Genomic DNA, 26,796 nt, shown 5'->3' on the forward strand with positions numbered 1-26,796 from the left:
GATATTAACCAGCGCGTACACTTTATGAAACTGTAATGGTATTAACCGTCACATGTGTGATTACTAAACAACACACAGAGTGGACCGTACTTTGGTTATATTAGACAAGATGGAAGGTTTCTTATAAAACTACATCCATATAAAACTTGAATGAATACCAAAATGGTCGTTCAGCTGAGTGACGTTTTATATCACAATGAAATATCAGAATTTTGATGCGTTAAAACCTCCATACAATCTCTGATAATCTGATAAACCCCATCATAATGTAGATCATGACCACGCTGTCTAACAATTCCTCCGTGAAAAAATAACTAAAATCCATCCCTTCACAGTCCTCATTACATGGCAGAAACCATTTCCGAGCGGAAGGGGTTTATGTGTTTTCGGTAATGAGCTGACTGGCTCGAGACATTTTCACATTAATCCATAATGAAGAATATTAAACAGATATCGACACTGGCCGTAAATCGGGAAGTGTAACGACTGAGCAAATGTTTGGAAGTCACGTGATTGATGACAAGATGTAAAGGACAGTCTTACGGCAAATTACTAGGTGATTTGACCCCTTAGGGACAAATTTTGGACGGAATCGAGGCTTAAGGTAGCATACGGTGATCAGTCACAAATCACCTGTCATTTTCTACATGTTACCTGGCTATATACCTGCCTGAGATACACCGACTCGTACCTGCTGCTAAAGGTAAATCTTCAAATAATGCATGTGATAGATTCTATAAATTTAAATTTCAAATACAGTTATATAATTAGATGAATATACCTGATAATGATCTTCATTGTGGCGTTTTCTTCAATCGTGATGCCTTGTCCGACATCAGACGGAAGCGTGCTTGTGAAATGAACACCAAACCACGTGTATTAATGTCATAAACACGTAACGCCAACATGTCTATATTTTTGCCTAACAAGACACTGAATCGATTGAACATACGGAGTAAACTTAACGATTACCTGACGTCTATTTAAAAAGATACCTTGTAGTTACAGTACACCATGTAAGTAATGTTAATTAAAAACACACGGAGTTTTTTTACATTGTAATTTCATTTTGATAATTAAACATACGGTGTAAGGTTAACTGAAATTGATATTGAATTTATTAAACATAATTATACCATGTAATAATTAAACATACGGTGTAAACTTCACGGGTATAATTTAACATATGATGTAAACTTAACGGGTAATAATTTAACATATGATGTAAGCTTAACGGGTAATAATTAAACATACGGTGTAAAGTTAACGGGTAATAATTTAACATACGGTTTTAAGTTAACGGATAATAAATCAAACATATGGTGTAAAGTTAACGGGTAATAGTTAACGGATATATTGACGATGTTAACACTGGTATCGATATTTCATTAGTTCAACATGCGATATCGGTAACTGGGCCCAGTATTTCAATATTAACATATTATATATCCAGGACCCACTTTAAGAAATTCACAGGGAAGCTATATACGGTGTATAATAAAACAAGGTTTGTTGGTATCGTTCTGTCGGTAATTTTGTACGATTGTGATGAGTGGTATTGGGATCATTCTGTCCATAGCGTATATGCACTTTGTAATATCTAATTACACAACAATTGTAACTTCCGGGGTATTATCATATTATTGCAGTTGTTGTATCCGGAATAATATTAGAATATTACGCATTCTTAGTTTCCGGTGAAGTATCAAATCATTGCAGTTGCAGTTTCCGATGTATAATATCAGATTATAGTATAGTTAAAATTTCAGGTATAATATCAGTTTGAAATATTGCTGTGGTTTAAATCCATGTGTAACACCAGCAATCTGTGTATAGTACAACTGTTGTTTCCGGTGAAATTACAAATTCAAGTTATACAAGTTATACAACTAAAATATAGCTGTTGTTCAATACAATGTGTAATAACAACTATAACTGCCGGTGTGATATCGCGTGTATGTTCAGCTTATGATTAGACGCCATTACGTACAGTGTCTAATGTATGATAATAAAACTATCTAATTGTGACTTCCGGTGCAATATCAGGTTATCAGTCATGATATCCTATATCTTCTAGTGTGGTTATTATTATTACGGGAGTTATCATTAAGGTTGTATTCCAGACTTTTGTCATTAACAGTTATCACCTTTGTTCCGGCGCCAGGTCTAATGTCCGATATGTGTTACAGGTCCTGTAGATATGACTCAGCTGTTGTCCCTCCTCCTATTAGTGTTGACAGTACTGGTGGGGATAGATCTGTGTAAAGGTCACCCAAGTAACGACCACGCCTCCCCTAACACACCCACAGAACAATCCGAACAGGTCGGCTTCCACGACGACAAAGTCGTCCATGATGAAGCGTAAGTTACTCCAAAAGTATGCTCTTGTATTGCATTTATATGGTGGCATGTTAGGGTCTATTAGTAAACCTCGCAATCTCGCTCCATCGACAGAGCAAGGGAGCGACAACGTCACGTCGACATATCGAGATTGCAATAGCGAGAAAACGAGACTAATCATGTCGCGATCTCCCTCTTTCTGTCTCAGTAAGGTCGAGATTGCGAGGTTGCGAGATGACCCAAACGGGCTATTATTAATCCAATACCAGCACGTTATATAACATATGTTTATGTTGTTCGTATGGCATAATCAGTGGAGCTTTATCTTTCTTTTTCAGTCATCTGAAGGAACACCTGCAGGAGGAAATAGATACCAGTAAGCCGATGACACCACAGGAGATGGAATTCCACTACTTCCGGTACAAATCATGATCATCCTCGTTTATGATCTAGATAACGAATGTCATTTTAGCACTCGTTTATGATCTAGATAACAAATGTTATTTAGCACTCGTTTATGATCTAGATAACAAATGCCAGTTTAGCACATTTCATTCGTATTTATGGTATATGCATATTTGGCTTCAATGTGAAGTATTCTTTTATTGTAAAATCAACAATGGTTTAATCTAAACCCCAAGTAGGTGTCTTAACCAGTAACCATCACCGTCTGTCTCAAATGTACACGAGCAATGTATCTTGTCTGTTCCCAGTTTACATGACGCGGATAACAACACCAAGCTAGATGGTTTGGAAATAATGTCAGCCCTAAGCCATATGAGTAATATGTACGATCTCACGGCTGCGGAAAAGGCGGGGAAATCGGACCAGGAAGTAGCTGAACTACAGCGCAAGCGTAGTGACGAGGCCACGAAGCACTACGCGGGTAATAATTCAACCCCACTGAATCGGAATGATTAACTAACATATTGTGAATTCATGTATTACAATAATTTCAAACGTTTATACAAAACTACAAGGAATGGCCCAAATATACATGTTGTTAGTCATCTGTTGTAAGAGAGATCAACACCTTTCGATGAATACCCAGTAATTCCTCAGAAACACTTTTCCTGGATCTGGATGTATACATTGTATTTACTTTACCATTATGCATGGCAGTCATGGCTCACTGAGTTATGTTAGTTTAATTTTGTTTTCATTATAGATATCGTAGATAAAGTACTGAGAGAAGATGACTTCGACCAAGATGGCTACATTTCCTATCCGGAGTACGTTTCCGCTAGACGGCGCGATTACGATCGGTACCAGCACGAAATGGCACAACAACAAATGATGGCACAACAGCATATGATGCAGCAACAGCAGGCTATGGCTCAACAACAGCAGTTCCAGCAATTCCAACAGTTCCAACAGCAACAACAGGCGATGCAAATGCAACAACTCCAACAACAACAACAGCAGCAGCAACAACAGCCACGGCAGCAGGCTGAGATGGGTACACAGACGGCAGCATCACAGTCATAACAGGCCAGGACACAACAATCAAGGGAGGGTCAAGGACATTTATAAGGACACTTATTTTAGACATTTAACTCTACTTAGGTACACGGAAAGGTTAGTGATAACAATGCTCAGGATAAATGACCGCAGGGAAGGTCAATAGATATGGGTCAAGGACAGTGTACTTAACATATGTCACAGTAACGGAGATCCCAATATTACAATAACGGGCATGGTTACAATAGCGGGAAGTCAGTGTCAAAATACAGGCGGGTAACCGGGGTTAATGTCATGATAACGGGAACGTCAGGGTCAAAATACAGGTGGGTAACCGGGGTTAATGTCATGATAACGTGAAAGGTCAGGGTCAAAATACAGGTGGGTAACCGGGGTTAATGTCATGATAACGGGAACGTCAGGGTCAAAATACAGGCGGGTAACCGGGGTTAATGTCATGATAACGGGAACGTCAGGGTCAAAATACAGGTGGGAAACCGGGGTTAATGTCATGATAACGGGAACGTCAGGGTCAAAATACAGGTGGGAAACCGGGGTTAATGTCATGATAATGGGAAAGGTCAGGGTCAAAATACAGGTGGGAAACCGGGGTTAATGTCATGACAACGGGAACGTCAGGGTCAAAATACAGGTGGGAAACCGGGGTTAATGTCATGATAACGGGAACGTCAGGGTCAAAATACAGGTGGGAAACCGGGGTTAATGTCATGATAACGGGAACGTCAGGGTCAAAATACAGGTGGGTAACCGGGGTTAATGTCATGATAATGGGAAAGGTCAGGGTCAAAATACAGGTGGGAAACCGGGGTTAATGTCATGATAATGGGAAAGGTCAGGGTCAAAATATAGGTGGGAAACCGGGGTTAATGTCATGACAACGGGAAAGGTCAGGGTTAAAATAATGGTGGGTACCGGGGTTAATGTCATGACAACGGGGAAGTCAGTGTCAAAATAATGGTGGGTACCGGGGTTAATGTCATGACAACGGCAAAGGTCAGGGTCAAAATACAGGTGGGTAACCGGGGTTAATGTCATGATAACGGGAAATGTCGGGGTCGAAAGAATGGGAGAGCAAGGTCACAAGGTCGGGGAAGCCCAAGGTCATACTAACGGTAAGCCCAAGGTCAAATTCAAAAGAAGACCAAGGTAGCAATAACCTTAAGGTTGCATGTAGAAAGGAAAATTGAAAAATCCATGAACTCTTTAATATTAACAACATGATCTGATCTACATTGATAAAGTATTAATATTGCATGGTGAAAAGCAACACATATATGTGATGCTTTCTCTAGTATATATTCATTAACAAATTTGATCAGAAATGTTGTTTATTACTATACATTGTTAGATGTTTCATATCATCATGTCAATGTGGAGGAGTGTGCTTCTAGTCATTTATGTAAACAGTATATTGTAGAGAGTAGACGTTGTGTGTGTACTGTTGTAGATATGTAGGAGGGTAGGAGAGTAGATGTTGTGTGTGTACTGTTGTAGATATGTAGGAGGTTAGGAGGAGAGTAGATGTTGTTTGTGTACTGTTGTAGATATGTAGGTGAGTAGGAGAGTAGATGTTGTGTGTGTACTGTTGTAGATATGTAGGTGAGTAGGAGGAGAGTAGATGTTGTGTGTGTACTGTTGTAGATATGTAGGTGAGTAGGAGGAGAGTAGATGTTGTGTGTGTACTGTTGTAGATATGTAGGAGGGTAGGAGGAGAGTAGATGTTGTGTGTGTACTGTTGTAGATATGTAGGAGGGTAGGAGGAGAGTAGATGTTGTGTGTACTGTTGTAGATATGTATGAGGGTAGGAGGAGAGTAGATGTTGTGTGTGTACTGTTGTAGATATGTAGGAGGGTATGAGGAGAGTAGATGTTGAGTGTGTACTGTTGTAGGTATGTAGGAGGGTAGGAGGAGAGTAGATGTTGTGTGTACTGTTGTAGGTATGTAGGAGGGTAGGAGGAGAGTAGCTGTTGTGTGTACTGTTGTAGGTATGTAGGAGGGTACAAGGAGAGTAGATGTTGTGTGTGTTCTGTTGTAGGTATGTAGGAGGGTAGGAGGAGAGTAGATGTTGTGTGTACTGTTGTAGGTATGTAGGAGGGTACAAGGAGAGTAGATGTTGTGGGTGTTCTGTTGTAGGTATGTAGGAGGGTAGGAGGAGAGTAGATGTTGTGTGTGTACTGTTGTAGGTATGTAGGAGGGTAGGAGAGTAGATGTTGTGTGTGTACTGTTGTAGGTATGTAGGAGGGTAGGAGGAGAGTAGATGTTGTGTGTGTACTGTTGTAGGTATGTAGGAGGGTAGGATGAGAGTAGATGTTGTGTGTGTACTGTTGTAGGTATGTAGGAGGGTAGGAGGAGAGTAGATGTTGTGTGTGTACTGTTGTAGATATGTAGGAGGGTAGGAGGAGAGTAGATGTTGTGTGTGTACTGTTGTAGGTATGTAGGAGGGTAGGAGGAGAGTAGATGTTGTGTGTGTACTGTTGTAGATATGTAGGAGGGTAGGAGAGTAGATGTTGTGTGTGTACTGTTGTAGGTATGTAGGAGGGTAGGAGGAGAGTAGATGTTGTGTGTGTACTGTTGTAGAAATGTAGGAGGGTAGGAGGAGAGTAGATGTTGTGTGTGTACTGTTGTAGGTATGTAGGAGGGTAGGAGGAGAGTAGATGTTGTGTGTGTACTGTTGTAGATATGTAGGAGGGTAGGAGAGTAGATGTTGTGTGTGTACTGTTGTAGGTATGTAGGAGGGTAGGAGGAGAGTAGATGTTGTGTGTGTACTGTTGTAGGTATGTAGGAGGGTAGGAGGAGAGTAGATGTTGTGTGTGTACTGTTGTAGATATGTAGGAGGGTACAAGGAGAGTAGATGTTGTGTGTGTTCTGTTGTAGGTATGTAGGAGGGTAGGAGGAGAGTAGATGTTGTGTGGGTACTGTTGTAGGTATGTAGGAGGGTAGGAGGAGAGTAGATGTTGTGTGTGTACTGTTGTAGATATGTAGGAGAGTAGATGTTGTGTGTGTACTGTTGTAGATATGTAGGAGGATAGGAGAGTAGATGTGTGTGTACTGTTGTAGGTATGTAGGAGGGTAGGAGGAGAGTAGATGTTGTGTGTGTACTGTTGTAGATATATAGGAGGGTAGGAGGAGAGTAGATGTTGTGTGTGTACTGTTGTAGATATGTAGGAGGGTAGGAGGAGAGTAGATGTTGTGTGTGTACTGTTGTAGGTATGTAGGAGGGTAGGAGAGTAGATGTTGTGTGTGTACTGTTGTAGATATGTAGGAGGGTAGGAGGAGAGTAGATGTTGTGTGTGTACTGTTGTAGGTATGTAGGAGGGTAGGAGGAGAGTAGATGTTGTGTGTGTGTACTGTTGTAGATATGTAGGAGGGTAGGAGGAGAGTAGATGTTGTGTGTGTACTGTTGTAGGTATGTAGGAGGGTAGTAGAGTAGATGTTGTGTGTGTACTGTTGTAGGTATGTAGGAGGGTAGGAGGAGAGTAGATGTTGTGTGTGTACTGTTGTAGGTATGTAGGAAGGTAGGAGGAGAGTAGATGTTGTGTGTGTACTGTTGTAGATATGTAGGAGGGTACAAGGAGAGTAGATGTTGTATGTGTTCTGTTGTAGGTATGTAGGAGGGTAGGAGGAGGGTAGATGTTGTGTGTGTACTGTTGTAGATATGTAGGAGGGTAGGAGGAGAGTAGATGTGTGTGTACTGTTGTAGGTATGTAGGAGGGTAGGAGGAGAGTAGATGTGTGTGTACTGTTGTAGATATGTAGGAGAGTAGATGTGTGTGTACTGTTGTAGATATGTAGGAGGGTAGGAGGAGAGTAGATGTGTGTGTACTGTTGTAGGTATGTAGGAGGGTAGGAGGAGAGTAGATGTTGTGTGTGTTCTGTTGTAGATATGTAGGAGGGTAGGAGGAGAGTAGATGCTGTGTGTGTACTGTTGTAGATATGTAGGAGGGTAGGAGGAGAGTAGATGTTGTGTGTGTACTGTTGTAGATATGTAGGAGGGTAGGAGAGTAGATGTTGTGTGTGTACTGTTGTAGATATGTAGGAGGGTAGGAGGAGAGTAGATGTTGTGTGTGTACTGTTGTAGATATGTAGGAGGGTAGGAGGAGAGTAGATGTGTGTGTACTGTTGTAGATATGTAGGAGGGTAGGAGGAGAGTAGATGTTGTGTGTGTACTGTTGTAGATATGCAGGAGGGTACAAGGAGAGTAGATGTTGTGTGTGTTCTGTTGTAGGTATGTAGGAGGGTAGGAGGAGAGTAGATGTTGTGTGTGTTCTGTTGTAGGAGAGTATGTGAGTTGTGATAAAGTGAGTATGAGTTTGGTGAATTCCATTTTTGTTGTATCTATAATGATGTCCGTTATATGTATGCATGTGTATTTATTGAAAACATTTTTGTTAACTCATTGCCGCAATGTAAATCAATAGTTAACTAGTTGTAACCACTGTAGCAATAAAATGAAAATCCAGATTTAATACAAAACTGTGTTGTTGTTTTCCATTAGTGGCATAGTTATTACCGTTGGTTCAATTTTAGTACCATACAGAGGGTTATTTTAGCAAGGTACAAATTTTAGCTAATTCAGTGACTACCTTGTAGTTGTGGAACATTAAAATATCAACCTCCAAATATTAACTTCACTAAAAACATACTTGCAATATTGTGTAGAATGTTCCTGGTTGGAACATACTAAGTTAGAGTGAGGCTCATTTTTACATCTATACACAGCCCTATACAAACCGTCACACATTTACATTTTTACCTAGCCCTATACAAACCGTCACACATTTACATCTATACATGGCCCTATACAAACCGTCACACATTTACATCTATACATAGCCCTATACAAACCGTCACACATTTACATCATAGCCCTATACAAACCGTCACACATTTACATCTATACATAGCCCTATACAAACCGTCACACATTTACATCTATACATAGCCCTATACAAACCGTCACACATTTACATCTATACACAGCCCTATACAAACCGTCACACATTTACATCTATACATAGCCCTATACAAACCGTCACACATTTACATCTATACACGGCCCTATACAAACCGTCACACATTTACATCTATACACGGCCCTATACAAACCGTCACACATTTACATCTATACACGGCCCTATACAAACCGTCACACATTTACATCTATACACGGCCCTATACAAACCGTCACACATTTACATCTATACACGGCCCTATACAAACCGTCACACATTTACATCTATACATGGCCCTATACAAACCGTCACACATTTACATCTATACATAGCCCTATACAAACCGTCACACATTTACATCTATACATAGCCCTATACAAACCGTCACACATTTACATCTATACATAGCCCTATACAAACCGTCACACATTTACATCTATACATGGCCCTATACACACCGTCACACATTTACATCTATACCTAGCCCTATACAAACCGTCACACATTTACATCTATACATAGCCCTATACAAACTGTCACACATTTACATCTATACATAGCCCTATACAAACCGTCACACATTTACATCTATACCTAGCCCTATACAAACCGTCACACATTTACATCTATACACAGCCCTATACAAACCGTCACACATTTACATCTGTACATAGCCCTATACAAACCGTCACACATTTACATCTATACATAGCCCTACACAAACCGTCACACATTTACATCTATACACAGCCCTATACAAACCGTCACACATTTACATCTATACATAGCCCTATACAAACCAACTACTGACTGTATAGTGACAGGACGGGGCTATTCTATCTTATCTGATAATAGCAGATAATCTATTAAGTTTTTTAATTGACAATCAATGCATTAATTTCTTTAAATAGATTTGCATTCTTTTGTACTCTTAACTGCTCAATGAAAATCAGGTATCAAACACCTTCATTGCTCATATAGCGTGGACTATCACTAAAACATGCTAAATATTTAACCCTTGAATTTTTATGTTAAAATAAATATTCCACTGGCCAAAACAACCCATCTAACTCAAAGAGGGTCAAATCAGCCAGTGGTTCGAGCTTTGGTCTAATGGAAACTTGGGAGGAGATTTGATGTGTATGGTTAAATCCCTAGGGACCTGGGGCTTATTATGATTTCATGGAGCTGAGATACTAGAACATCCTCGTCTGTTCTGGCTGTGTCCTTGGCAAGACCTTAATTACTCTTTGATCTTCAATGTGGTAGACCCAAGCTACTACCAGGAGACCCTACCTCAAAACGACCCTGGTTGTTTGTGAACCTAGTAAATGATCAGACTAGTTCTAAGGTAAGTTAAACATTATAAGTAAAATGTTTCAGAATCTAAACACCAGCATCTAGCTTTCAAATTATAATTTATTTCAATAAATGTACAATTTAATCCATCATCCGATACGCACAGTTGATTGCACTATGCTACGCTATACACTTAGGATTTTATGATAAGTGTATTGCAATCAATCATTGGTATCCTATGATGCATTTTATAAAAATGTCACCTTTGTCAACTTACTGTAATAGTTACAACACATAAACTAGTGTAGGGATGTAGTCTGTTGTAATAGATCAACGTCACATAACCAAGGGATGTAGTCTGTTGTAATAGATCAACGTAACATTAACAAGGGATGTAGTCTGTCGTAATGGATCAACGTCACATTAACAAGGGATGTAGTCTGTCGTAATAGATCAACGTAACATTTACAAGGGATGTAGTCTGTTGTAATAGATCAACGTAACATTAACAAATGATGTAGTCTGTTGTAATAGATCAACGTAACATAATCAAGGGATGTAGTCTGTTGTAATAGATCAACGTAACATAATCAAGGGATGTAGTCTGTCGTAATAGATCAACGTTACATTAAGAAGGGATGTAGTCTGTTGTAATAGATCAACGTAACATTAACAAGGGATGTAGTCTGTCGTAATAGATCAACGTAACATTAACAAATGATGTAGTCTGTTGTAATAGATCAACGTAACATAATCAAGGGATGTAGTCTGTTGTAATAGATCAACGTAACATTAACAAGGGATGTAGTCTGTCTTAATAGATCAACGTAACATTAACAAGGGATGTAGTCTGTTGTTATAGATCAACGTAACATTAACAAGGGATGTAGTCTGTCGTAATAGATCAACGTAACATTAACAAGGGATGTAGTCTGTCGTAATAGATCAACGTCACACTAACAAGGGATGTAGTCTGTTGTAATAGATCAACGTACCATTAACAAGGGATGTAGTCTGTTGTAATAGATCAACGTAACATTCACAAGGGATGTAGTCTGTCGTAATAGATCAACATAACATTAACAAGGGATGTAGTCTGTCGTAATAGATCAACGTAACATTAACAAGGGATGTAGTTTGTTGTAATAGATCAACGTAACATTAATAAGAGATGTAGTCTGTCGTAATAGATCAACGTCACACTAACAAGGGATGTAGTCTGTTGTAATAGATCAACGTAACATTAATAAGGGATGTAGTCTGTCGTAATGGATCAACGTAACATTAACAAGGAATGTAGTCTGTTATAATAGATCAACGTAATATTAACAAGGGATGTAGTCTGTCGTAATAGATCAACGTAACACTAACAAGGGATGTAGTCTGTTATAATAGATCAACGTAACATTAACAAGGAATGTAGTCTGTTATAATAGATCAACGTAACACTAACAAGGGATGTAGTCTGTCGTAATAGATCAACGTAACATTAACAAGGGATGTAGTTTGTCGTAATAGATCAACGTAACATTAACATGGGATGTAGTCTGTCGTAATAGATCAACGTCACATTAACAAGGGATGTAGTCTGTTATAATAGATCAACGTAACATTAACAAGGAATGTAGTCTGTTATAATAGATCAACGTAACACTAACAAGGGATGTAGTCTGTCGTAATAGATCAACGTAACATTAACAAGGGATGTAGTCTGTCGTAATAGATCAACATAACATTAACAAGGGATGCAGTCTGTCGTAATAGATCAACGTACCATTAACAAGGAATGTAGTCTGTCGTTATGGATCAATGTAACATTAACAAGGGATGTAGTCTGTTGTAATAGATCATTGTAACATTAACAAGGGATGTAGTCTGTTGTAATAGATCAACGTACCATTAACAATGGATGTAGTCTGTCGTAATAGATCAACGTCACATTAACAAGGGATGTAGTCTGTCGTAATAGATCAACGTAACATTAACATGGGATGTAGTCTGTCGTTATGGATCAACGTAACATTCACAAGGGATGTAGTCTGTCGTAATAGATCAACATAACATTAACAAGGGATGCAGTCTGTCGTAATAGATCAACGTAACATTAACAAGGGATGTAGTCTGTCGTAATAGATCAGCGTAACATTAACAAGGGATGTAGTCTGTTGTAATAGATCAACGTTACATTAACATGGGATGTAGTCTGTCGTAATGGATCAACGTAACATAACTAAGGGATGTAGTCTGTCGTAATAGATCAACGTAACATTAACAAGGGATGTAGTCTGTTGTAATGGATCAATGTAACATTAACGAGGGATGTAGTCTGTTGTAATAGATCAACATCACATTAACAAGGGATGTAGTCTGTCGTAATAGATCAATGTAACATTAACAAGGTATGTAGTCTGTCGTAATAGATCAACGTAACATTAACAAGGGATGTAGTCTGTCGTAATAGATCAACATCACATTAACAAGGGATGTAGTCTGTCGTAATAGATCAACGTAACATTAACTAAGGGATGTAGTCTGTCGTAATAGATCAACGTAACATTAACAAGGAATGTAGTCTGTCGTAATAGATCAACGTAACATTAACAAGGGATGTAGTCTGTCGTTATGGATCAACGTAACAATCACAAGGGATGTAGTCTGTCGTAATAGATCAACGTAACATTAACAAGGGATGTAGTCTGTTGTAATAGATCAACGTAACATTAACATGGGATGTAGTCTGTCGTAATAGATCAACGTCACATTAACAAGGGATGTAGTCTGTTGTAATAGATCAACGTAACATTAACGAGGGATGTAGTCTGTCGTAATAGATCAACGTAACATTAACAAGGGATGTAGTCTGTCGTAATAGATCAACGTAACATTAACAAGGGATGTAGTCTGTTGTAATGGATCAATGTAACATTAACGAGGGATGTAGTCTGTCGTAATAGATCAACGTAACATTAACAAGGGATGTAGTCTGTCGTAATAGATCAACGTAACATTAACAAGGGATGTAGTTTGTTGTAATAGATCAACGTAACATTAACAAGGGATGTAGTCTGTCGTAATAGATCAACGTAACATTAACAACGGATGTAGTCTGTCTTAATAGATCAACGTAACATTAACAAGGTATGTGGTCTGTTGTAATAGATCAACGTAACATTAACTAAGGGATGTAGTCTGTTATAATAGATCAACGTAACATTAACAAGGGATGTAGTCTGTCGTAATAGATCAACATTACATTAACATGGGATGTAGTCTGTCGTTATGGATCAACGTAACATTAACATGGGATGTAGTCTGTCGTAATAGATCAACGTAACATTTACAAGGGATGTAGTCTGTCGTAATAGATCAACGTAACATTAACAAGGGATGTAGTCTGTCGTAATAGATCAACGTCACATTAACAAGAGATGTAGTCTGTTGTAATAGATCAACGTCACATTAACAAGGGATGTAGTCTGTTGTAATGGATCAACGTAACATTCACAACAAAACATACTTTGATGATTTGACATTTTATTCCATTTCGATGTCAGCATCCTTGATCTCGAGTCTTTTCCAGATCACAGTATTAAAAAAGCAGCATTTATGATTAGGTATATATACAAAGGGGTGTATATTATATAATTATACTTATCCCAAATACTGTGAAAGTGTGTTTTAATAATTACCAACATTAAATATATCACAGAAATAGAAATTCCTTACTTACCATCACACTGTCATTAAAATTTGATTATCTACATAGGATCTTTTAGTTATCAATTTGAAAAATACTGATTTTAAAATTTTGCATCAAGCAACCAAATGTTTCCAGTTTTACTGGTACTAATAAATAAAATATGTTTTGGTATTAAACCTATTTTCTGCATTCACACATTTTTAAGGATACACAGATAAGCTTCCAGTTAATTAGGTGAAAGACATTAATTAAAAATTAAAAGCACATCTGTACAAATGAATGATTTCTTACAATCAACAATAGACATGATCATTTAAAATCCATATGGATTTTTGTAATTTGTAACAAATATATATATATTGACTGTTTTATTCCAACCCAAGAAAATAATCTGTTAAAATAAAGCAATCAAAACAAATTAAACATTTTGTAAAAATACAGACATTATACTGTACAATGAATCTGTCAATACTGAACACAAATCGGTGAATTCTTAGTATGACTTCAATATTATTTCGTTTTTCTGTCTATATCACAATCTAGAAATGGTCACATGAGCTGTTGTCATCCTGGGGTAAAAGGGCTCTCCAGTGATCAGTAAGCCTTTTTCATAGATAGGTCGCTATATTAATATCACAATCTAGAAATGGTGGCCTGGGCTTGTCCACATTAATGGTCACATGAGCTGTCATCATCCAGCGGGGTAAGGGGCTCTCCAGTGATCAGTAAGCCTTTTTCATACAGAGAAGTGGCTATCTCAAGCTGCAAATGAATTACATAATTTCTCATCTGGTTTGTTTTATACAGTAATACTACCAACACATGCATTAAAGTGTACAGCAAGCAGACACTCTTCCTATTTAGCATGGGAATATGGGAATCTTGTCAGAGTAACTGAAGTGTATATGGCAGATTGTAACACAAATCTACCTGCTGACAAAACACCATCATCACAGAGAATTTAGAGATATGTCAGAAAGGGCCCCGCGACGTGTTTGCCTCTAAACCCGAGTTTAAACTGAGTGTTACATAGCAATTGGCAATACAGAATTTGCGGGTGAAAAATTCTGAAATAGCTGGTTTTGCCAAAATTGAGCATTACCTTGTATGGGAGAAAGTAATTTCAAAATACTAAAATCGGTATTAATACTGAAAACTTTCACGCAAGAGTAAATGGACTTGACCTTTGACCTTCAAGCCTGTAAAACTATTACAAGCAAGCACTTTCTTTGAGAACACAGTGGGTAAAGTCAGAGTACAATCGATCCTACATAACTCAAGACATTGTGTATAATCTGATTTTCTGCGCAAGTGACCTTTGACTTCAGGGCCTGAAAATTTAAAAGCAGGAACTGTCTTTGAAAAAGCACTGGATAAAGTCTGAGTGCGATCAGTCCAACAGAACTCAAAATATTGTACATAAACTGATAACTGTGACCTTGACCCTTGACCTGAAATGTAATCTGAAGCAAACGCTTCTTCAATAAAACACTGGATATCTGGTAATATAAACTCAGGTTACAATCAGCTCAAAAGAATTAAAAATACTGTGCAATAATTGATTTACTATTTATAATTCCAGTGATCCTGACCTTTGACTTCAGGGCCTGAAATGTTATTTCAGGTAGGCACTTTCTCTGAGTAATTACTGGACAAAGTCTGAGTGTAATCAACCCAACAGAACTCGAGATATTGTGCATAAACCAAAAGACAGACGACCAACCTGATTACTACTGCTAAATTTCTACAGGGCACTGCATCTCACAAAGTGGAGCCCTGATAATCTTAGCAATCCGAGTCACATGGACAAAACAACAACCCAAAACCAGCAATCTACCTGTATTATACAGTATGTTACACTTTCTCCTGATATCAAGGTGAGTTTGCCTGACAACAAACGACAATGAAGCAGATCATTACCATATAGTATATTCTATATTTGTCTCTTTATCTAACAGATGTATTCACACTTTTACTAGTGTGAGATAGATTACCTTAACTCACCCTGGACAGGTGTATCCACACTTTTACTGGTGTGAGATTACCTTAACTCACCCTGGACAGGTGTATCCACACTTTTACTAGTGTGAGATTACCTTAACTCACCCTGGACAGGTGTATCCACACATTTACTGGTGTGAGATTACCTTAACTCACCCTGGACAGGTGTATCCACACTTTTACTTGTGTGAGATTACCTTAACTCACCCTGGACAGGTGTATCCACACTTTTACTTGTGTGAGATTACCTTAACTCACCCTGGACAGGTGTATCCACACTTTTACTAGTGTGAGATTACCTTTACTCACCCTGGACAGGTGTATCCACACTTTTACTGGTGTGAGATTACCTTAACTCACCCTGGACAGGTGTATCCACACTTTTACTAGTGTGTGATTACCTTAACTCACCCTGGACAGGTGTATCCACACTTTTACTAGTGTGAGAGTCCTTGACTCACCCTGGACAGGTGTATCCACACTTTTACTAGTGTGAGATTACCCTAACTCACCCTGGACAGGTGTATCCACACTTTTACTGGTGTGAGATTACCTTAACTCACCCTGGACAGGTGTATCCACACTTTTATTACTTGTGTGAGATTTCCTTAACTCACCCTGGACAGGTGTATCCACACTTTTACTGTTGTGTGATTACCTTAACTCACCCTGGACAGGTGTATCCACACTTTTACTAGTGTGTGATTACCCTAACTCACCCTGGACAGGTGTATCCACACTTTTACTAGTGTGAGAGTCCTTGACTCACCCTGGACAGGTGTATCCACACTTTTACTAGTGTGAGATTACCCTAACTCACCCTGGACAGGTGTATCCACACTTTTACTGGTGTGAGATTACCTTAACTCACCCTGGACAGGTGTATCCACACTTTTATTACTTGTGTGAGATTTCCTTAACTCACCCTGGACAGGTGTATCCACACTTTTACTGTTGTGTGATTACCTTAACTCACCCTGGACAGGTGTATCCACACTTTTACTAGTGTGTGATTACCCTAACTCACCCTGGACAGGTGTATCCACACTTTTACTGGTGTGAGATTACCTTAACTCACCCTGGACAGGTGTATCCACACTTTTACTAGTGTGAGATTACCTTAACTCACCCTGGACAGGTGTATCCACACTTTTACTGTTGTGAGAGTCCTTAACTCACCCTGGACAGGTGTATCCACACTTTTACTGGTGTGAGATTACCTTAACTCACCCTGGACAGGTGTATCCACACTTTTACTAGTGTGAGATTACCCTAACTCACCCTGGACAGGTGTATCCACACTTTTACTAGTGTGAGATTACCTTAACTCACCCTGGACAGGTCTATCCACACTTTTACTAGTGTGAGATTACCTTAACTCACCCTGGACAGGTGTATCCACACTTTTACTAGTGTGAGAGTCCTTAACTCACCCTGGACAGGTGTATCCACACTTTTACTGGTGTGAAAGTCCTTAACTCACCCTGGACAGGTGTATCCACACTTTTACTACTGTGAGATTACCTTAACTCACCCTGGACAGGTGTATCCACACTTTTACTAGTGTGAGATTACCTTAACTCAGCCTGGACAGGTGTATCCACATTTTTACTGGTGTGAGATTACCTTAACTCACCCTGGACAGGTGTATCCACACTTTTACTAGTGTGAGATTACCTTAACTCACCCTGAACAGGTGTATCCACACTTTTACTAGTGTGAGATTACCCTAACTCACCCTGGACAGGTGTATCCACACTTTTACTGATGTGAGATTACCCTAACTCACCCTGGACAGGTGTATCCACACTTTTACTAGTGTGAGATTACCTTAACTCACCCTGGACAGGTGTATCCACACTTTTACTGGTGTGAGAGTCCTTAACTCACCCTGGACAGGTGTATCCACACTTTTACTAGTGTGAGAGTCCTTAACTCACCCTGGACAGGTGTATCCACACTTTTACTGGTGTGAGAGTCCTTAACTCACCCTGGACAGGTGTATCCACACTTTTACTAGTGTGAGATTACCTTAACTCACCCTGGACAGGTGTATCCACACTTTTACTAGTGTGAGATTACCTTAACTCACCCTGGACAGGTGTATCCACACTTTTACTAGTGTGAGATTACCTTAACTCACCCTGGACAGGTGTATCCACACTTTTACTAGTGTGAGAGTCCTTAACTCACCCTGGACAGGTGTATCCACCCTTTTACCAGTGTGAGATTACCCTAACTCACCCTGGACAGGTGTATCCACACTTTTACTGGTGTGAGATTACCTTAACTCACCCTGGACAGGTGTATCCACACTTTTACTGGTGTGAGATTACCTTAACTCACCCTGGACAGGTGTATCCACACTTTTACTAGTGTGTGATTACCTTAACTCACCCTGGGCAGGTGTATCCACACTTTTACTTGTGTGAGATTACCTTAACTCACCCTGGACAGGTGTATCCACACTTTTACTTGTGTGAGATTACCTTAACTCACCCTGGACAGGTGTATCCACTTTTACTAGTGTGAGATTACCTTAACTCACCCTGGACAGGTGTATCCACACTTTTACTAGTGTGAGATTACCTTAACTCACCCTGGACAGGTGTATCCACACTTTTACTAGTGTGTGATTACCTTAACTCACCCTGGACAGGTGTATCCACACTGTTACTAGTGTGAGATTACCTTAACTCACCCTGGACAGGTGTATCCACACTTTTACTAGAGTGAAATTACCTTAACTCACCCTGGACAGGTGTAGCCACACTTTTACTAGTGTGAGATTACCTTAACTCACCCTGGACAGGTGTATCCACACTTTTACTGGTGTGAGATTACCTTCACTCACCCTGGACAGGTGTATCCACACTTTTACTACTGTGAGATAGATTACCTCAACTCACCCTGGACAGGTGTATCCACACTTTTACTGGTGTGAGATTACCCTAACTCACCCTGGACAGGTGTATCCACACTTTTACTGTTGTGAGATTACCTTAACTCACCCTTGACAGGTGTATCCACACTTTTACTGTTGTGAGATTACCTTAACTCACCCTTGACAGGTGTATCCACACTTTTACTAGTGTGAGATTTCTTTCTCTCACCCTGGACAGGTGTATCCACACTTTTACTAGTGTGAGATTTTTTTCTCTCACTACAGGGATACATATTTTAGAGTGTCAACAGGGTAAGAGAGAAATAATAATTTAGTTCATCCACTTCTGGGTAAGGGGGATATCAACACTAAGAGTAACATTCTTAAGCAAAACAAGAGATCCCAGAGGGATCTTGGCGCCCACCATTGAATGATCTTCATAGGTTCCATGTCAGATTGATCTTTTCTCTACTTTTCCCTTCATTTTACTAATCAGTGCAAATTGAGACATCCCTCCAGTACTTTTCAAACAAGGGAATCCTAGCTATATAAGAAATTTGAGATTTAACGATAATGGCTGCTTGTTTGCCAGGTTGTTTTCAGGACAGACTGGTCCAAAAATGCAATACAAAGGGACCAAGGGGAACCTACTTATGAAATTTGAGAAAGATCCATTCAGTACTTTGAAAAATAGAGATAACAAACTTCAATTGTCAAAATCCAAGATGGCTGCCTGTCGACCATATTGTTTTCCAATTGATCTCAAAATGCAATTAGCATAACGAGGCACCAAGGGGAACCTCCATATGAAATTTGAGAAAGATCCATTCAGTACTTTCTCAGAAATAGCGATAACAAACTTCAATTGTCAAAATCCAAGATGGCTGCCTGTCGGCCATGTTGTTTTCTGATTGGTCTCAAAACGCAATATGCATAACTAGGCACCAAGGGGAACCTACATATGAAATTTCAGAAAGATCCATTCAGTACTTTCAGAGAAATAGTGATAACAAACTTAAATTGTCAAAATCCAAGATGGCTGCCTGTCGGCCATGTTGTTTTCATGTTGGTCTCAAAACACAACATGCATAACTAGGCACCAAGGGAAACTTACATATGCAATTTGAGAAAGATCCATTCAGTACATTCTCAGAAATAACGATAACAAACTTCAATTGTCAAAATCCAAGATGGCTGCCTGTCGGCCATGTTGTTATCCGATTGGTCTCAAAACGCAATATGCATAACAAGGCACCAAGGGAAACCTATATATGAAATTTCAGAAAGATCCATTCAGTACTTTTTCAGAAATAGTGATAACAAACTTCAATTGTCAAAATCCAAGATGGCTGCCTGTCGGCCATGTTGTTTTTCGATTGGTCTCAAATCGCACTATGCATAACTAGACACCAAGGGGAGCCTACATATGAAATGTGAGAAAGATCCATTCAGTACTTTCTCAGAAATAGCGATAACAAACTTCAATTGTCAAAATCCAAGATGGCTGCCTGTCGGCCATTTTGTTTTCCGATTGGTCTCAAAACGCAATATGCATAACTAAGCACCAAGGGGAACCTTCATATGAAATTTGAGAAAGATCCATTCAGTACTTTCTCAGAAATAGCGATAACAAACTTCAATTGTCAAAATCCAAGATGGCTGCCTGTCGGCCATGTTGTTATCCGATTGGTCTCAAAACGCAATATGCATAACTAGGCACCAAGGGGAACCTTCATATGAAATTTGAGAAAGATCCATTCAGTACTTTCTCAGAAATAGCGATAACAAACTTCAATTGTCAAAATCCAAGATGGCTGCCTGTCGGCCACGTTGTTATCCGATTGGTCTCAAAACGCAATATGCATAACTAGGCACCAAGGGGAACCTTCATATGAAATTTGAGAAAGATCCATTCAGTACTTTCTCAGAAATAGCGATAACAAACTTCAATTGTCAAAATCCAAGATGGCTGCCTGTCGGCCATGTTGTTATCCGGTTGGTCTCAAAACGCAATATGCATAACTAGGCACCAAGGGGAACCTTCATATGAAATTTGAGAAAGATCCATTCAGTACTTTCTCAGAAATAGCGATAACAAACTTCAATTGTCAAAATCCAAGATGGCTGCCTGTCGGCCATGTTGTTATCCGGTTGGTCTCAAAACGCAATATGCATAATAAGGCACCAAGGGGAACCTTCATATGAAATTTGAGAAAGATCCCTTCAGTACTTTCTCAGAAATAGCGATAACAAACTTCAATTGTCAAAATCCAAGATGGCTGCCTGTCGGCCATGTTGTTATCCAATTGGTCTCAAAAAGGAATATGCATAACTAGGCACCAAGGGGAACCTTCATATGAAATTTGAGAAAGATCCCTTCAGTACTTTCTCAGAAATAGCGATAACAAACTTCAATTGTCAAAATCCAAGATGGCTGCCTGTCGGCCATGTTGTTATCCGATTGGTCTCAAAACGCAATATGCATAACTAGGCACCAAGGGGAACCTTCATATGAAATTTGAGAAAGATCCATTCAGTACTTTCTCAGAAATAGCGATAACAAACTTCAATTGTCAAAATCCAAGATGGCTGCCTGTCGGCCATTTTGTTTTCCGATTGGTCTCAAAACGCAATATGCATAACTAGGCACCAAGGGGAACCTACATATGAAATTTGAGAAAGATCCCTTCAGTACTTTCTGAGAAATAGCGATAACAAAAATTGTTTACGGACGGAGGGACGGACGGACGGACGGAGGGACGGAGGGACGGACGGACGGACCACGGACCACGGACGCAGGGCGATTTGAACAGCCCACCATCTGATGATGGTGGGCTAAAAAAACAAAAAGGCTAGGTAATTCGTCTGAACCCAATAACAGAGGGAAAGACTGGAATACTCACCTTTTTTTCCAGTGTTGGTAGCGGTAATTTTTCAACACTGACAAACTCCGGGTAAGAGTGGATTAGGAACTCTACAGCTGATGCCACCTGTAATATAGACATTTAAATTACCTATTGTCATAAACAATCAATCTTACCTATTATTATAAATAATCAATCCTGTTTTCTATGTAATCTACAGAGAGGGGGTTTCACAGCAAAAATTTATGCAAAATCTGTTCCCCTTCCTCCAAGAATTGTTCCGACCAGAAATTTGGTTTAAATGCATTCAGGACTATTTGAACAGTAGCGATTTAAAGCAGACGTTGACAAACGGACACCGCCCAATGGCATGAAGGGCCAAGTGAGCTTAAAACAGCTGTGTGTAGAAACAGAAATCTGACATAGACGGTACCTCTTACATTGAAAAATAAACCAATGCTTTTAGACTAGATGGTTTTGCAATTGCTGAAAAGCTGACACATCATGCAGGAATTAACATGTTGTCTGCAAACGGAAAGTGGAATAAGCACAACATTATCAGCAAGACAACACACAATATATATATTTGATGCACAAAATAATACATCTGTTTGGGTTTTTTTGTCATAGGAAAACTTGTATAAAATATCCTTACAGGGGGTTTGACCAGTTAATAAATGAAGAGTTCCATATAGGCAGAGATGGCATTGTTTTGTCATGTATGGAATCGATTCTTCTTTATATTAGATGTAAAAAGCTTCTTAATATTGATCAAACTTCATTCTGAATACTGAACCAATTAGTGTCTGAAAAGGTCAAAATTACTTCTGTAAACCTGTCTTACCCTAGCAAACAGGACACTGATGACAGTTGTTGTAAACTTTGTGTCCGTGGCATACACGTGTGGTAGGTAAATTTCAACATGATTTAATTGTGCACTTGTTTATAATGAACACTATCAAGATGAAACCCAGCCACATCATGCTTCTTCTCAATAGTACAGTTTAACTACCCTACAAAAACATGTAGTGTAAATTTTAAAAGTTTCAGAGTCACCATATGGAAACCATCATCCATTCTGTTGCTGGTTGATTGGTTGAAGGAGTTTAACGTCCACATAACATCGGAGGTCATATCTGGATGCATGATTGTGTGATACTATTGTGTGTGGCATAACTCAAGCAATAGATGGAATTTGACACAAGGATGGAACTCCCATAAATAACAATCCCTCATTCAAGAGAAAGTCATGTATCAAGTTTACATATTGATATGACAAGTGGTAGTCAAAAACTATAGTTAATAAGAATTTCATTTGTGTAAATGGTTATAACTCCAGAATAAAAAGAATGTTGACACAGGATATCAGCTAAAACTGTTTATCCATTATGATTAAGTCACATACAAAGTTAGAATGTGATATGGCAAGCAGTTCATAAAAAAAATACAGAAAAATGGTGTGCAAAGATCTCCAGCAAAATAAGGAATATTAATACAGGGATCAAACTGTAATCCATTACAAATAAGCAACATACAAAGTTTTGATTTGATGTGGAAAGCAGTAGCGAAAAAAAGGCTGAAAAAATGTTATTTATTGATGTCGCAAGCGGTATCAGGAAAAGGTAAGGAAAATAAGTCAATAATGCAGATTTTTAACGCATACCTCCACCAAATATCCAGTAATGGAATTTTTCAAACTCACAGATCAACAATTATAGTAACCCCACTCCCCTCCATTCTCCAGTGTGTGATATATACTAACCTCAGCTTCCACCTCTATATACTGTGGATCAACATCATGGTACACACGCCCATTCTCAAGAGTGTGATATACCCGGACCTCGTCATCTTCGGTTAAAAGTCTGCAAACAGATAACATGAGATTAGAGAAAGACATTAATAGCCAATCAGAAACTTTACTACAATTTACAGACACATGCTACTGATACTTAACGGCAAACAATAAATGATACAATCAGAAACTTAACTACAATTAACAGACACATGCTACTGATACTTAATGGCAAACAATAAATGATAAACTTTCAATAAGTTTGACTTTTATTGAAGTGTTTGACAAAAGCCATTTAGGCTGACATCAATCCAACAAAAACCTCTGAGAATACTAACATAACAACAAAACTGTAGTTATGACTGAAAATTGATGAGACAAGGGCGAAAAGTACCAGGATAGTAAGACCAGGTGTTTCAGAAGAGTCTTCTGCTTCATCGACAACATCTACCATACAAATCTAGGTCAAATCCAGGATAAGTCACATCTCAAAATAAGAATTAGGGTAGTAACAACAGAACCACTAGGCATACAACAAGCACAGAGTACGTCCGACTTCATATCACAATGTCAATCATAAAACCATGGTCTTCATTAACCTGCTTCCCTCAATTTTCAATTAGCAGTCGAATCTGTCACAGAATTCATAATAATGAATATCAAATCAACTAGGACATGTAAACACTAGGTTACCCAGATCTTGTTTTATATTGGATAACTTTCCTGACGATTTTACCCAGCACTAGTTTGACAGCGAGTTTCCTGAGCACATTTTTCCTGACATTTGTACCAAGTACTAGTTTGACAGCAAGTTACCTGAGAACATCTTTCCTGGCATTTACCAAGTACAAGTTTGACAGCGAGTTTCCTGAGAACATTTTTCCTGGCCTTTTTTAGTAGAACTAGTTTGACAGTGAGTTACCTGAGAACGCCTTTCCTGATGATTTTACCCAGTACTAGTTTCGACAGTGAGTTACCCGAGATCACCTTTCCTGACATTTTTACCCAGCACTAGTTTGACAGTGAATTACCTGAGAACACCTTTTCTGACATTTTTACGTAGTACTAGTTAAACAGCTAATTACCTGAGAACACCTTTCCTGACAATTTTACCCAGGACTAGTTGGACAGTGAGTTACCTGAGAACACCTTTCCTGACAATTTTACCTAGTACTAGTTGGACAGTGAGTTACATGAGAACATCTTTTCTGACTTTTTTTACCCAGCACTAGTTTGACAGCTAATTACCTGAGAACACCTTTCCTGACTTTTTTACCTAGTACTAGTTAGACAGCTAATTACCTGAGAACACCTTTCCTGACGATTTTGATGTGTGTGTCTGGTTCTATCTCTGTTGTCCCGACAACCTGCTGTTTCTGTTTGTCCCACTTTTCTCCTCCATTATGTATACTACATGATTTCTCAACTACAATGAAAAAACAGTGACTTGCAAAAATCAAGCAACTTGAAAATGTAATTTGAGGCTTTGACTAAAGCTTTATAAGGCTCAGTGAATTAATTGATCAGATGATTTTTAAAGTGGGTAAAATACTTGTCTGTCACCCAGATATTCAGTGAATTTTATTTTCGGGTTAGTGAAATTACCTGTCCATCAGGCAGGTGGAATAACATAACAGGCTTACAATATAATTTATGTAAACAGGAGGCAGACTGTTGTGTATAAACTGGAGGTAGACTGTTGTATATAAACAGGAGACAGACTGTTGTGTATAAACTGGAGGTAGACTGTTGTGTATAAACTGGGACTGTTGTGTATAAACAGGAGGCAGACTGTTGTGTATAAAATGGAGGTAGACTGTTGTGTATAAACTGGGACTGTTGTGTATAAACTGGGACTGTTGTGTATAAACAGGAGGCAGGCTGTTGTGTATAAACTGTAGGCAGACTGTTGTGTATAAAATGGAGGCAGACTGTTGTGTATAAACTGGAGACAGACTGTTGTTTATAAACTGGAGACAGACTGTTGTGTATAAACTGGAGTCAGACTGTTGTGTATAAACTGGAGGTAGACTGTTGTGTATAAACTGGAGGTAGACTGTTGTGTATAAACTGGAGACAGACTGTTGTGTATAAACTGGAGACAGACTGTTGTGTATAAACTGGAGGCAGACAGTTGTGTATAAACTGGAGACAGACTGTTGTTTATAAACTGGAGTCAGACTGTTGTGTATAAACTGGAGACAGACTGTTGTTTATAAACTGGAGACAGACTGTTGTTTATAAACTGGAGTCAGACTGTTGTGTATAAACTGGAGGCAGACAGTTGGGTATAAACTGGAGGTAGACTGTTGTGTATAAACTGGAGGTAGACTGTTGTGTATAAACTGGAGGTAGACTGTTGTGTATAAACTGGAGACAGACTGTTGTGTATAAACTGGAGGCAGACTGTTGTGTATAAACAGGAGGAAGGCTGTTGTGTATAAACAGGAGGCAGACTGTTGTGTATAAACTGGAGGCAGACTGTTGTGTATAAACAGGAAGCAGACTGTTGTGTATAAACTGTAGGCAGACTGTTGTGTATAAACTGGAGGCAGACTGTTGTGTATAAACAGGAGGCAGACTGTTGTGTATAAACTGGAGGCAGACTGTGGTGTATAAACTGGAGGTAGACTGTTGTGTATAAACTGGAGACAGACTGTTGTGTATAAACTGGAGACAGACTGTTGTGTATAAACTGGAGGCAGACTGTTGTGTATAAACTGGGACTGTTGTGTATAAACTGGAGACAGACTGTTGTGTATAAACTGGAGGCAGACTGTTGTGTATAAACTGTAGGCAGACTGTTGTGTATAAACTGGAGGTAGACTGTTGTATATAAACAGGAGGCAGACAGTTGTGTATAAACTGGAGGCAGACTTCTGTGTATAAACTGGAGGCAGACTTCTGTGTATAAACTGGAGGCAGACTGTTGTGTATAAACTGGAGGTAGACTGTTGTGTATCACCTGGAGGTAGACTGTTGTATATAAACAGGAGGCAGACTGTTGTGTATAAACTGGAGGTAGACTGTTGTGTATAAACTGTAGGCAGACTGTTGTGTATAAACTGTAGGCAGACTGTTGTGTATAAACTGGAGACAGACTGTTGTGTATAAACTGGAGACAGACTGTTGTGTACAAACAGGAGGTAGACTGTTGTGTATAAAAAGGAGGCAGACTGTTGTGTACAAACTGGAGGTAGACTGTTGTGTATAAACTGGAGACAGACTTGTGTATAAACTGGAGGCAGACTGTTGTGTATAAACTGTAGGCAGACTGTTGTATATAAACTGGAGGTAGACTGGTGTGAATAAACTGGAGGTAGACTGTTGTGTATAAACTGTGTGTAGGCAGGGGTCGACATTAACTTTTTTCTGCACTTGTCCCTTCGGACAAGTGATAAGATAAATTCACTTGTCCGAATGAAATAATCACTTGTCCTACATGTGTTTCTACTTTCCATCTGTTATGTGTAAACAGCGAGA

The 26,796-nt window shown here is 39.1% G+C and overlaps 2 protein-coding genes across 2 annotated transcripts in view; one reads left to right on the forward strand and one right to left on the reverse strand.

Moving 5' to 3' along the window:
- The first annotated feature begins 641 nt into the window (after positions 1 to 641).
- Positions 642 to 8,294, forward strand: LOC117324178 (multiple coagulation factor deficiency protein 2 homolog). The gene is made up of 8 exons (XM_033879862.1): positions 642 to 703; positions 2,190 to 2,361; positions 2,679 to 2,759; positions 3,054 to 3,226; positions 3,509 to 5,374; positions 5,422 to 7,126; positions 7,179 to 7,228; positions 7,476 to 8,294. The coding sequence occupies exons 2-5, from the start codon at positions 2,201 to 2,203 to the stop codon at positions 3,826 to 3,828; spliced, it is 735 nt and encodes a 244-aa protein (XP_033735753.1). The 5' UTR covers positions 642 to 703; positions 2,190 to 2,200; the 3' UTR covers positions 3,829 to 5,374; positions 5,422 to 7,126; positions 7,179 to 7,228; positions 7,476 to 8,294.
- Positions 8,295 to 13,589: 5,295 nt separating this feature from the next.
- The window catches only part of LOC117324179 (ribosomal oxygenase 1-like), a 33,910-nt gene continuing 20,703 nt past the window's right edge, over positions 13,590 to 26,796 (reverse strand). The window contains exons 15-18 of the mRNA XM_033879863.1: positions 24,616 to 24,739; positions 23,284 to 23,383; positions 21,561 to 21,647; positions 13,590 to 14,534 (exon numbers count right to left, since the gene is read on the reverse strand). Of these exons, the coding sequence (XP_033735754.1) occupies positions 14,442 to 14,534; positions 21,561 to 21,647; positions 23,284 to 23,383; positions 24,616 to 24,739 (404 nt within the window). The 3' untranslated portion in view covers positions 13,590 to 14,441. The remainder of the gene's footprint in view (positions 14,535 to 21,560; positions 21,648 to 23,283; positions 23,384 to 24,615; positions 24,740 to 26,796) is intronic.

This window comes from Pecten maximus, chromosome 3 (genome assembly GCF_902652985.1).
Source record: "Pecten maximus chromosome 3, xPecMax1.1, whole genome shotgun sequence".
Taxonomy (NCBI): Eukaryota; Metazoa; Mollusca; class Bivalvia; order Pectinida; family Pectinidae; genus Pecten; species Pecten maximus.